At 37.2% G+C, this 14,747-nt stretch overlaps 1 protein-coding gene across 5 annotated transcripts in view; it reads left to right on the top strand.

Annotated features, from left to right (window-relative positions):
* LOC110447569 (aromatic-L-amino-acid decarboxylase-like) overlaps positions 1-14,747 on the top strand; it is a 42,351-nt gene that overhangs the window by 17,210 nt on the left and 10,394 nt on the right. For 2 of the 5 annotated variants that reach the window (XM_021493347.1, XM_021493344.1), the window contains exons 2-6: positions 4,023-4,189; positions 5,387-5,616; positions 11,440-11,553; positions 11,974-12,093; positions 12,484-12,621. In XM_021493347.1, coding sequence (XP_021349022.1) covers positions 5,416-5,616; positions 11,440-11,553; positions 11,974-12,093; positions 12,484-12,621 — 573 coding nt within the window. In that variant the 5' untranslated portion in view covers positions 4,023-4,189; positions 5,387-5,415. The other 3 variants (XM_021493346.1, XM_021493345.1, XM_021493348.1) reach the window with 3 other exon arrangements.

The raw sequence follows: 14,747 nt of genomic DNA on the forward strand, positions 1-14,747 counted from the left end.
AAATAGATTATGTAGTTTATGTTATTTAAGAGAAATTGGCGACGAATTTCATTATCTGTTTACATGTACACATCAACCAATTCTCAATAGTAGGCGAAAACATATGTCCAGATATTATTATGAAAGACCAAACACATTTAAATATCATACATTATTCAATTATGTAACACAACATGAATTGACATCATTGGCTAAATTTATTACCAATATTAATGACATAATTAATTTACAATACTAATGTCCATCCTGTTCCACCATGTATTATTGCCACCCATTTGTATATATGTATTCTCTACACTTTGTTTATGAGAATAAAACAATTGTCATTGTCATTGTTGATTTAATGTGATTCGTCATGAATTAACTCCACATCCTCTATTATAGAACTTCTTAACAAAATTCCCACACTGAAAAATTATCGTACAGAGTATAATGGTTAGTTGAGTAAATATCAGAGACGTGAAATCATGTACTGAGGTATCGTCGGATACCCACGGTTGATGAAGTGAATTCAACCGTGGGTATACGGTACTGAGAAGTTATGTCATACATCTGGAGGAATTTATAAAGATTGTTAAAGTCACACCACATTACATTGTACATATAAATACAAAACATCTGAAAGATGAACTTTTGGTGTAAAATACTCAAAAATTCAAATTCATTTTTTTTTATTTGCACATTTGTAACTCAAAGTAGTTTGAAGGCAAAATAGAAAAACACAGTGAAATACATACATAAACATGTACATGTTCTAATATACGTTAACATGAACAAAATTAACATAGCTTTAAATAGAAAATTTGATTTAAACAATTTTAGCTGCAAATTCCATACCTTATACTGTCAGCAAGCCCACTCTCCTCAGTTCTAGAGACTGTTTAATGAATGAGCAAGGGTCCAGTATAAACTGTGAGTTGTTTGTAGATAATATTGAGGTCAAATAATTGGTATCTAAGGTACATCATTGCGATTAGGAATGCATTTTTGGAAATATTCTTTCCTGGCAGATTCATTAAGGGAACAGTGAAGTGTACTTCATTTTCTAACACACCACATTTTTTACAGAGTTTCTGGTCTCTTGGTATACTTTTGAGACGCCCCATGGCTAGCTCCAGCTTGTGTTCACATAAACGAAATGAAGTAAAAAAATCCTTGAATATTTGCATGAACACTCTAAGATCATTTATTGATTGGCGGTAAAATTGAATAGGATATCCATATACATGTAAATTTAAATGTCGGTCAATACTGTGTATAATATGTTCAGATTTTAATATAAATACTAATTTTTGAAAGATGTATACATTAAATGCCTAAACTGTATCACCAGCTTCTTGTATTTCAATTATATCTTCATCTCAGTTTCCTAATTCTAAAGGTGCAGTCACATGTGTGTACGTGTGTGTTTTACGTTTATCTCGCACGAAAACCATGAAGGATCCCTGTATACTGTATCTCTGTATACTGTATCTCTGTATACTGTATCTCTGTATACTGTATCTATGTATACTGTATCCCTGTATACCGTATCTCTGTATACTGTATCTCTGTATACTGTATCTCTGTATAATGTATCCCTGTATACCGTAAATCTGTATACTTAATCTCTGTATACTGTATCTCTGTATACTGTATCTCTATATACAGTATGCTGTATCCCTGTATGCTGTATACTGTATCTCTGTATCCCTGTATAATGTATCTCTGTATACTGTATCCCTGTATAATGTATCTCTGTATACTGTTTCTCTGTATACTGTATCCCTGTATACTGTATCTCTGTATACTGTATCTCTGTATAATGTATCTCTGTATACTGTATCCATGTATAATGTATCTCTGTATACTGTATCCCTGTAAACCGTATCTCTGTTTACTGTATCCCTGTATACTGTATCCATGTATGCTGTATCTCTATGTACTGTGTCTCTATATACCGTATGCTGTATCCATGTATGCTGTATCTCTGTATACTGTATCTCTGTATACTGTATACTGTATCTCTGTATAATGTATCTCTGTATACCATATCTCTGTATACTGTATCCCTGTATACTTTATCTCTGTATACCGTATCTCTGTATACTGTATATCTGTATACTGTATCCCTGTATAATGTATCTCTGTATACTGTATCTCTGTTTACTGTATTCCTGTATCCCTGTATACTGTATCTCTGTATACTGAATCTCTGTATACTGAATCTCTGTATACTGTATCCCTGTATACTGTATCTCTGTATACTGTATCCCTGTATACTGTATATCTGTATACTGTATCCCTGTATAATGTATCTCTGTATACTGTATCTCTGTATACTGTATCCCTGTATCTCTGTATACTGTATCCCTGTATACTTTATCTCTGTATACCGTATCTCTGTATACTGTATATCTGTATACTGTATCCCTGTATAATGTATCCCTGTATACTGTATCTCTGTATAATGTATCTCTGTATACTGTATCCCTGTATAATGTATCTCTGTATACTGTATCTCTGGATACTGTATCCATGTATCCCTGTATACTGTATCTCTGTATAATGTATCTCTGTATACTGTATCCCTGTATCTCTGTATACTGTATCTTTGTATACTGTATCCCTGTATCTCTGTATACTGTATCTTTGTATACTGTATCTCTGTATACTGTATCCCTGTATCTATGTATACTGTATCCCTGAATCTTCAAGCCAAATACTGTTTTCTACGGAAGCCCTGGAAGGACATTTTTAGTCACCACTTATTTGTTAGCATTTATTTGTTATTACTTATTTGTTATTAATTATTTGTTATTAATGTTAACATTTGACTTTCTAATCGATTGACATGATTTAAGTGAGTAACAAGAAAGTGACTTTAAGAGTAAAATCCATGCTTGAGCATGAGAACAGTTTCATGAATTCGGGCCCAGCTAGGTAGCTCGATCGGTTAACAATTTGAAGTCCATGCTTGGAATGCTAGGCTAGATTATATTTTGTTTATTTCGTCTTATTTTTCTCTCATAAAAGTTCCGCAACGTATGGTTTTCTTTTTAGAAATGATTTACTGTTTCCAATGTGTAGTTACAGTTTTGGACAGCGGTACGGGGATCTTTAGTTTTTTTTCTATATATTTTTGGGGTATCGAGGTGATTACTCCAGCTGAGAACGTGTGGATTGAATAAATGTTAATATGTCATCTTCATTATTGGAGACGATAACAAAAAATAATATTGTGTGTGTGTGCATATATAATGAAAAGGTCATATAGTGTGAGGAGGCGAATGCACATATAATGATACTTGTTTCAGATGATGTTTCATGTGTTAGTTACTATGGATGATTGTAGAGAGTGTTAATCAAATAGTGTAGAGAGTGTTCATTAAATATTGATAACCAACAAACAGGACGAATAGATTCTGATCTTGATATGTAACTACCGTGACCACCGATTCAATCAGAACTGAGATCGCTGATTATAAACCCTGATTCATAAATAGGGAATCATAAATAATTGGAAGAAAACCCCCGAATATGAGGCGTTTATTTAAGTCAATAGTTTCTTTTCACGTGCTAATAGTCTCGTGGCCGTTAATCAATACGAAACATACAGCGCTAAGTGGCGTAATGTCTAACACGAAATTAACGGCCGTCTAATGTCAAATGTGAGACAAGCCCGGGCAACACACAACTTGTCCCGATGGGCGACTGTCCTATATACCAAACGTTTATCAGCTCTGTGTGATCAGGGTTAATGTGAGCATGGTGAAGGACTAGTGGAATGGTATAGCAACCTTTTGTCTGTGACGTTAATATTAACAATTCATTAACTTGCATGGGATATTATCAAGCTAACCAGTCATTAGATCTAACTCTCGATATTATTGATTCATTATCCCGATATTGAAAGGTTTGTGAGAATCGAGCTCGGACACAATCTGACTACACGTAAGTGTTATCAACATTGAAGCTTTATGAGGTTGTTTTCGTAAACGGTGAAACATAATGGAGCGTGCTCTATGACGTTTTTGTTGCAGATACACGGGAGTACAGTGGCGGACAGTGTCGCAGAACATTCTCAGTAGGCGCAGCATTGGTGGTTATTGATTACGACTGATGTGGCGGACAACACTGGTATCTGGTTATTCTAGCAGCTGATATCCGCCGTGGTCACATGTGCAGTGAAGTTGTCTGGATTTATCTTGTAAGTGTACATTACAGACAAGAAAGACCGCATGGTTTGTCTATGTATCCATTGTTAATTAGTACAAGGTAAGTTGGGCGGATACAGTAAAAGTGGTGAGAGACCGGGATACCTATTTCAGTCTGGTATATCACCATGTAGTACTAATATTAATACCCGAACTCCTCTGTCTCCGACGATAATTTGTATACAATTTTAAAGATGTACGTGTTGTTACACAATTAATTTATTCTTAATTTGTCATTTTCTATGGATCATCAGCATTGATGGAGCCTCAGTATCAGTAAGAAGATATCTAATATTGTTGTCTCAAGGTTTCTATTAGGTTGAGGTACAGTTATAGAGTAAATGTTATCTATGATAAGCTGATTAAATATAAATCCTATGTCTTGGTATATCAAGGACCCCAGCCCCACTACAGAGAAAACAACAGAGACTTTAGTACACAACTAGCTGTAGTAAGCGCCTAATGCATTGTCAGATAGTTCTGCTGATCAGGGGTCCAGGCTTTAGATTCAGCTGGTCTTTACTGTACTTGCAGTAATAGAGAACACTGTTGATATATTTCATCTTTGTTACTTACCATATTCATAAAAAGAAGTAAATTACATTTGGATTATTTCTTGCAACTATGTTCAATGCACTGTGTGAATTTTAGTATCGAAGTAGTTTATTCTTTCTAAAAATAATATTTTTTCTCTTAAAGCAATAATGTTGAGTTTTTTTCAAATAAAACATTGTTCATCAAATGAGAAATATTCTGTTTCATTTTTCTCAATATAACAGAAAAACAAAAGATAACTACCTCTTCTCATAAAAAATCTGTTGAAATTTACACAAGGTATGGGTTTCTTTTCATAAATGATCTATGAAGAAAGGAGTTTCCAATGGATACTGTTTCTGACAATGGCATAGGGATCCTTAAGGGGACAGCAACCTAAAGAGGCCAGAATCTTTATCTTCAATAAAAAGAATGTTTACTTTCACACAATAAGATCATGTCATTTCACCAAATTATTGATACAAGTAATGTATCCTTAATTTTTTTACGTACTAAAATGACCTTAGCTGTTAATAGGACGTTAAACAAACTAAAATCAAACCAAAATCAAATAATTTATACCAAAATTTGTGGAATTTTTTTCCTCAATATTAATGGACCTCACAACAGCATTTTAAGCAAACTGATAATTTCAGGGTATTCATAAATTGGATCAATACTAACAATGGATGTAGAGGAGTTCCGAAAGAGAGGGAAGGAAATGGTGGACTATGTGGCTGATTATTTGGAAAATATACGAGAACGTCGTCCATTCCCCACCGTCACTCCTGGTTATCTCCGGGAACTCATTCCAGACAGCGCCCCTGAGGACCCTGAGAGCTGGGATGATATTTTTGCTGATATTGAAAGAGTCATTATGCCAGGAGTAAGTCTAGTTTATCAATATTATTGATCATAATAAGGACACAATAAAATGATCCAAATACATGTATCGGATACAATTTTACCAAGTCTCTTTAACTCATCTTCAGCCTACCAGGTACATAGCCCATACCCAGTCTTATTGACTGAACTTCAGCCTTCATAGCTCATACCGAGTCTTCCTGACTCATATTCAGTCCCTCTGACTCAACTTCAGCCTTAATAGCTCATACCCAGTCTTCCTGACTCATACCCAGTCTATCTGACTCATATTCAGTCCCTCTGACTCAACTTCAGTTTGCATTACTCAGTCAGTCCCTACCCATCTACAGTCTTAATAACTTAAACCCAGTCTTCCTATCTCTTCAATCCATATAATAAGTCATAGATGATACCTAGTCTTTTTGGCTCCTACACAGTCTCCCTGAGTTGTTTTCAATCTCTAACTCATCTTAGTGACATAACTCATACCCAGTCACCCCAACTCATAGCCAGTCACCCCAACTCATAGCCAGTCACCCCAACTCATAGCCAGTCACCCCAACTCATAGCCAGTCTTTCTGACTCGTCTCCAGTTTTCCCCTTTGGTCTCCAGTCTTGTATCTAGTCTTTTATCCTGTCTGCTAGACTCATGCTTGGTCTATCCTATTTATCACTTGAGCCTCTCTGATATATTCCTAATCTTCCCATCTCATTCTCTCCTGAATCTGACTTATTCGCTGTCTCCACATTCATTTTGAGTCTCCCTAATAGTCTCATATCTTACTTTTTATCCCAGACTTGGCCTGAGTATCCCCAGTTTTGCCAACAAATTACTAAATTAATTTTCTTGTTTGTCTTCTGTCTTCCATTTGTCTTGTCTCCCATTTGTCCTCAGATATCCTGACTTGTCCTCTGTCTCCTTGATTTGTCTTCAGTCTCCTGATCAGTCATCAGTCTCACCAAATTGTTTAAGTTTCCTCGAGTGGTCCTCGTTCTCCTCAATTCATCCTCATTTTCCTGGTTTTGTGCTCAAATTCAGTCCCCTGTAGTGTTTGTCTTAAGTTAACTTGATTGATCCTCAGTCTCTCCCATTTGTCTTTGGTCTCCCTTACTCGTCCTCACTTTCCCTGATATGTCCACAGTTTCCAGAATTTGTCTTTGGTCTCGCTTACTCGTCCTCATTTTCCCTGATATGTCCACAGTTTCTTCAATTGGCTCTCAGCCTCAGTGTGCTTTTTGTCTTCAATTTCTCTGATTGGTCCTTGATCTCTACAACTTGTCCTTAGTTTCCCTGATTTTTCCTCAGTCTCCTCAATCTGTCCACTGTCTCCCAATATCACCACAGACAGTCTGCAGTTTTTCCAACTTGTTGCCCCATCCACCTGTAGAAACATAAACAGTCTCCAATATCTATATCTTTCCTGCCTCACCCTGAATTGTCTTCAGTTTCCAGGACTTATCAACATTCACCTCGTTTTCAACTTCATTCTTGTCTTCATTCTACCTGAATCATCTCAAATAGTTCAACATAGCTATGTACATGATTAATAGAATCTCTCANGGGGGGGAGATAGGGGAATCTCAACCCGAGGGGGAAGATTCTTAATATGCCAAACACGAGGCTTTGCCGAGTGTTTGGCAACTTAAGAATCTTTACCCGAGGGTTGAGATTACCCTATATCACCCACAAGGGGATGAATGATTCCTTTTCTCTTACCCTGTTCATCTCATTGTGTATCATATACAAAATGTAATGTTAACGCCACAGGCTAAATTCAGGGTTGACGTGGGGTTGATGGATTGTTGAATTGACGTCATTGTATTGTTGAAGTGAGGTCATACAATTGTTATGAATAGGGGAATCCCTAGGGTGAGACAAGGAAATCTCACACCGGTAAAAGAGCGGATACACCTGTCCAGGGTAAGAGAAATTCTAGTCTGAATGTATTCATCAGTGGCTGATCCATCGGTAGGTTTGGTTTTAGAAAAAATAATTTTGACTTGGTGTAGATATTTTCCTATTTTGCCTGCGTGGCATATGGGTCGATGTGTGTTTATTTCTGTCTAGAAGAATGTATGACAAAGTGTATGAAGATCTCCCCATATGTTTGACGTACTTTGGTTGGTATGTGTATGTTCCTACAGTCTCCCCTCCTGTATGACAAACTTGGGTTGGTGTATGATCCTTAAGTCTTAACAATTGTATGACAAACTTGGGTTGGTGTATGTATGTTGGTACAGTTTTCACATCTAGGAATGAGTATATACTGCATATTACTACAATGTGCACACCTGCATGACATGCCTGGGTTGGTTTATATAATGTATGCTACTAAGGTGTGCACACCTGTATGTCAGACACACCTAGGTTGGTTTATTTACTGTATGTTACTACAGTGTGAACACCTGTATGACACACCTATGAGTATATACTGCATATTACTACAATGTGCACACCTGCATGACATGCCTGGGTTGGTTTATATAATGTATGCTACTAAGGTGTGCACACCTGTATGTCATACACACCTAGGTTGGTTTATTTACTGTATGTTACAACAGTGTGAACACCTGTATGACATGCCTGGGTTGGTTTAGTTGGTTTGTATAATGTATGCTACTAAGGTGTGCACACCTGTATGTCATACACACCTAGGTTGGTTTATTTACTGTATGTTACAACAGTGTGAACACCTGTATGACATGCCTGGGTTGGTTTAGTTGGTTTGTATAATGTATGCTACTAAGGTGTGCACACCTGTATGTCAGACACTCCTAGGTCGGTTTATTTACTGTATGTTACTACAGTGTGAACATCTGTATGACACACCGAGGTTGGTTTATTTACTGTATGTTACTACAGTGTGCACACCTGTATGACACGCCTGGGTTGGTTTGTTTACTGTATGTTACTACAGTGTGAACACCTGTATGTCAGACACACCTAGGTTGGTATATTTACTGTATGTTACTACAGTGTGAACACCTGTATGACACACCTATGAGTATATACTGCATATTACTACAATGTGCACACCTGCATGACATGCCTGGGTTGGTTTATATAATGTATGCTTCTAAGGTGTGCACACCTGTATGTCAGACACACCTCGGTTGGTTTATTTACTGTATGTTACTACAGTGTGCACACCTGTATGACACGCCTGGGTTGGTTTGTTTACTGTATGTTACTACAGTGTGAACACCTGTATGACACACCTATGAGTATATACTGCATATTACTACAATGTGCACACCTGCATGACATGCCTGGGTTGGTTTATATAATGTATGCTACTAAGGTGTGCACACCTGTATGTCAGACACCCCTAGGTTGGTTTATTTACTGTATGTTACTACAGTGTGCACACCTGTATGACACGCCTGGGTTGGTTTGTTTACTGTATGTTACTACAGTGTGAACACCTGTATGTCAGACACACCTAGGTTGGATTATTTACTGCATGTTACTACAGTGTGAACACCTGTATGACACGCTTTGTTTGTTTGATTTGTTTGTTTGATTTTGATTAACGTCCTATTAACAGCTAAGGTCATTTAAGGACGGCCTCCCCTGGGTGCAAGATGCATGCGTGTAGTGTATGTGTGTGTATATTGGGAGGCTGCGATATGTTCGTGTTTGTCTCCTTGTGATAGCGCGAAACTGATGCCGACTTTATAGTGCTACCTCACTGAAACGTTCTGCCGAAGACACCCAGCAGGACGCCCCACCCGGTCACATTATACTGACAACGGGCGAACCAGTCGTCCCACTCCTAATTTGCTGAGCGTTAAGCAGGAGTATAAACTACCATTTTTAAAGACTTTGGTATGTCTCGGCCAGGGGACAGAACCCAAAGCCTTCCTCACAGGGGCGAACGCTCAACAAATGGCCAAAAGTGAGGCATTGTCAAGGGAGACATTAGGAAGAAGAAAGTTATTTAGAAAGGAGAGAAGAGATAAGGTCCCAAATTTAGTCGCCTCTTACGATCATGCAATTGGGGGCAGCAGGTACAATTCTTATGCCCTACCTGCAGGGACAACACCTGGGTTGGTTTATTTACTGTATGTTACTACAGTGTGAACACCTGTATGACACACCTAGGTTGGTTTATTTACTGTATGTTACAACAGTGTGAACACCTGTATGACACGCCTGGGTTGGTTTATTTACTGTATGTTACTACAGTGTGAACACCTGTATGACACACCTAGGTTGGTTTATTTACTGTATGTTACAACAGTGTGAACACCTGTATGACACGCCTGGGTTGGTTTATTTACTGTATGTTACTACAGTGTGAACACCTGTATGACACACCTAGGTTGGTTTATTTACTGTATGTTACAACAGTGTGAACACCTGTATGACACGCCTGGGTTGGTTTATTTACTGTATGTTACTACAGTGTGAACACCTGTATGACACACCTAGGTTGGTTTATTTACTGTATGTTACAACAGTGTGAACACCTGTATGACACGCCTGGGTTGGTTTATTTACTGTATGTTACTACAGTGTGAACACCTGTATGACACACCTAGGTTGGTTTATTTACTGTATGTTACAACAGTGTGAACACCTGTATGACACGCCTGGGTTGGTTTATTTACTGTATGTTACTACAGTGTGAACACCTGTATGACACACCTAGGTTGGTTTATTTACTGTATGTTACAACAGTGTGAACACCTGTATGACACGCCTGGGTTGGTTTATTTACTGTATGTTACTACAGTGTGAACACCTGTATGACACACCTAGGTTGGTTTATTTACTGTATGTTACAACAGTGTGAACACCTGTATGACACGCCTGGGTTGGTTTATTTACTGTATGTTACTACAGTGTGAACACCTGTATGACACACCTAGGTTGGTTTATTTACTGTATGTTACAACAGTGTGAACACCTGTATGACACGCCTGGGTTGGTTTATTTACTGTATGTTACTACAGTGTGAACACCTGTATGACACACCTAGGTTGGTTTATTTACTGTATGTTACAACAGTGTGAACACCTGTATGACACGCCTGGGTTGGTTTATTTACTGTATGTTACTACAGTGTGAACACCTGTATGACACACCTAGGTTGGTTTATTTACTGTATGTTACAACAGTGTGAACACCTGTATGACACGCCTGGGTTGGTTTATTTACTGTATGTTACTACAGTGTGAACACCTGTATGACACACCTAGGTTGGTTTATTTACTGTATGTTACAACAGTGTGAACACCTGTATGACACGCCTGGGTTGGTTTATTTACTGTATGTTACTACAGTGTGAACACCTGTATGACACACCTAGGTTGGTTTATTTACTGTATGTTACAACAGTGTGAACACCTGTATGACACGCCTGGGTTGGTTTATTTACTGTATGTTACTACAGTGTGAACACCTGTATGACACACCTAGGTTGGTTTATTTACTGTATGTTACAACAGTGTGAACACCTGTATGACACGCCTGGGTTGGTTTATTTACTGTATGTTACTACAGTGTGAACACCTGTATGACACACCTAGGTTGGTTTATTTACTGTATGTAAATACAGTATGCACACCTGTATGACACACCTGGGTTGTATGTTACTACAGTGTGCACACATGTATGACATATCTTGGGTTGTTTTGTTAACTGCATGTTACTATAGTGTACACACCTGCATGACGAGCCTCGGTTGGTGTATATACTGTATGTTACTACAGTGTGCGCACCTGTATGACAAACCTGAGTTGATGTATGTTTCTAAAGTCTCCTTACATTTATATTTCCCTTCTTCTTTCATTAAATTTTACATGTTAATTGATGACCTTTACCCTTTGAACTTCTCAGGTGACCCATTGGGACTCCCCACAGTTTCACTCCTTCTTTCCAACTGCTAATTCCTACCCAGCCATTATAGCGGACATCCTGTCAGATGGTATTGGTAATATAGGCTTTACATGGGTAAGTAATGTCTCAGTCATACTTATCTAAAATCTTATTGTGTTTAGTAAAGCTGGAACATTTCAGTTTTGATTTTTCTTCAGTAACAGATTTAGTTAATCTACCTAGAAATCTTTCATGCTGCCATATAGCTGATCACCATTTACCGTAGACTGGCCCCTGTCTCTAGAATATTATAGATATTTAATTATTTAGAAAAAAAAACCACCTCTAATAATTTTGATCACTTGGATGACTGATCCTTAGTTCTATACTAGGAGGAGATAATCTAGTAGTAAAATGCAGTTGAGAAATTCTTCATAGAAACTTAGGGGCTGGTAGCCAGTCTACATTTACCGGTACTGTGTCTGATACTGTATATGACTATGTAATAACTGACTTATGAAGATGTTTAGTAACTGGTACGATTGTTGTTTAAAGGCGTCGAGTCCTGCATGTACAGAGCTGGAGGTAGTTGTGTTGGACTGGCTTGGTAAGATGCTTGACCTTCCTCCAGCATTTCTCTTCTCCTCCGGGGGGAAAGGAGGTGGCGTAATACAGGTTTGTAATCACACAGCAGTAGTCAATACTACAGTGTTGGTTTTTTTTCCAGGAATTTCTATCATGCTCATCACTTCTGAGGATCCAAAAGAACAGAGGATCCAAAAGAACAGAAATCTGAGGATGCGAAAGTTAATTCAAAGATGTTGTTCTTGGTCATGATAATGATTGAATAAACATGATTGTGTTGCATGGATAGTTTCCTGTTCTGTGAAACTTTACTTTCATTTATCATCAGTTTTCATTCTGATTTGTTTCAATCATCTAAAAACAGGACTAAATCGCAATGCAACACACCCCTTAGATACTGCATTTGTTTGTTAACATGGCTTCGATACCTAACACTTGGAGGCAGCATATGTAACTGGCCATGGTTTTGACTGATTACAGGGAACAGCCAGTGAGGCCACTCTTGTCACCCTGCTGTCGGCCCGCACACAATTCTTACACAAGCACAACAAGTCTGGGGATGGTCACCATGACGATGGCGCAGTCATGTCAAAACTTGTCGCCTACTGTTCTGCTCAGGTAATATTCTATGTACTACAGTATATCCACAATCAACACCAATGGAATATTTCCCACAGTTTTACAGTGTGTGTGTTTTGTAAGTTTCATGTGTTTGCAATAATTGCACACCTTTCTAAATCTGTGTATCAACATAAATATGATTTCAGATATCCTGATCAAGATACTGATTAACATTTGGGATATCTGATATTGTCAATGACAAATTTTCAGCTAACAGTTAGACATCAAATTTTCAATGTGACATCAGTATCAATGATTTTCTATACTTTTATTCATATATATGTTAATATCGGTATGACATTTGGATCTGCATCTATTAAAATGTACTTAACTTTATTTAAAGACTACTTAAGCTTGAAGGAAATGAAGCTTGGAAAAAATTGAGGTCATGGATGTAAATTACACATAAAGTCATTCAGAACAATTTGTGTTAAATTGTGTCATATGCGATTTTTAATTACTTAAGGTTAAAATATGAAATTACTTAAGATTAGAATATGAAATGTTTCAGTTTTAGCTTATCTGGCACAAAGTGCCTGTGAGCTTATGGTATGGTGCAGTGTCATCTGCCAGTCTATCTGTCAACTGTTTTCTTTGAAGAACTTCTCGATAACTGAAAGACACTTAATTGGTCCGGATATTTGGCCAGTAGGTACCTGGGATGGAGTGGTATAAAGTATCCTCATATAAATGATCTTGGCTTACTTTCAAGGTCAAAGGTGTCAAATATGTTTAAAAAAAATATATTCTAAAGAACCAGAAGGTCTAGAGCAATGATACTTAGATATGACTGGGGTAAGAAGTTTACATTGGCTAAAATGGGTAAAACGATTTTAAAATCTTCTTCTTAAGTCCAGTTAAGCTTGGGTTCCTGAAATATGGCCAGTATTTACCTTGGATAACAAGAATACCATAAAGCTTCCTCATGAAAATTACCTTGATCTACATTTAAGGTCATAGGATCGAAATATGTTTAAAATTTATAGTTTTTTAAAAGCAGAAGATATAGAGAGATGGTATTTGGATATGTTGCGTAGAGCAGCAGTGTGAATTGTTTTCTAGGTCAAAGGTTAGCTTTGACAGCTGTTGGCCAGGTACAAAGGTCAACATTGGTATGATGGATAAAGAGAAGCTTTTCCTTTACCCTGGGTAGTTCCATAAGTCACAAGGTCATTTGCAGACCAATAAGGCAAAGCTTTTATTAGTCCTTATGTCATAACATTGAAATGTTTGATGTTCCCATTTTATGCATGTAGGAAAAAACACAAGTATGCTACAAGGATTAGCTCTAGGATCTGCCCCTGCCCCTTTTGTTCTTTCTACCCCATAACAATACACACACATACATGAATCTCATTTAGATTTGTTATATAGCAATATTTGGTCTAGTATAGAGCTCAAAATGAGGAAATATTTTCAATACTAATTTTACTGAGAATCTTTTGCCATGATTTCTTGAATATCCTTTTGAGCACAAAAGGTCCTCTTTGCCATTCAAAGCCAACCCTACAACTTAGCCATGTGGTCCTCCATTTCAGGACAGGATTTAACATGTTTAGGACATGATTTCACATGTTTATAAAAGTCTTTTGAAATACATATGTAGTAGAAAAAGATTTCATCTTTCAAAATGTTGCACAAAAATATTACTTGCCCTGCTGGCCTCCACCTTTTGTTTTATCTAACATTTTCTCAAACTTGTAATCTGTATCAGGTATCTCTTATATATTCAAACTTTGGTAAAATGATGACCAACAAATACAGAGCATGATAACATTTCTCAGGTTTTCTTTCAAAAATCTTAAATTGTTAAATGTATACCTACAAATGTAGCTTATATTTGAATATTTCACTGAATGCCAACTCCCAGGGCGTTGCTTTAATTGATATTAAATATTTATAAGAATTGTTAAGAATAAAGTCTTTGGTATTGATTCAGGTTTTGTAGTAATTTGCGTATGTGTCAGATTGATTCATTCAACAGTACAGCTGGTGGGTGGTATTAGCTGTCAAAACCGTAACGGCTGTTACAGGATTAATTAAGGTGATGTTGATTTAACGTTAACCTATTGTACAGTATTGATTACAGATACAAGACATGAGATATATAGGACAAGAAACTG

The sequence above is a fragment of the Mizuhopecten yessoensis genome, unplaced genomic scaffold (assembly GCF_002113885.1).
Source record: "Mizuhopecten yessoensis strain PY_sf001 unplaced genomic scaffold, ASM211388v2 scaffold3459, whole genome shotgun sequence".
NCBI lineage: Eukaryota > Metazoa > Mollusca > Bivalvia > Pectinida > Pectinidae > Mizuhopecten > Mizuhopecten yessoensis.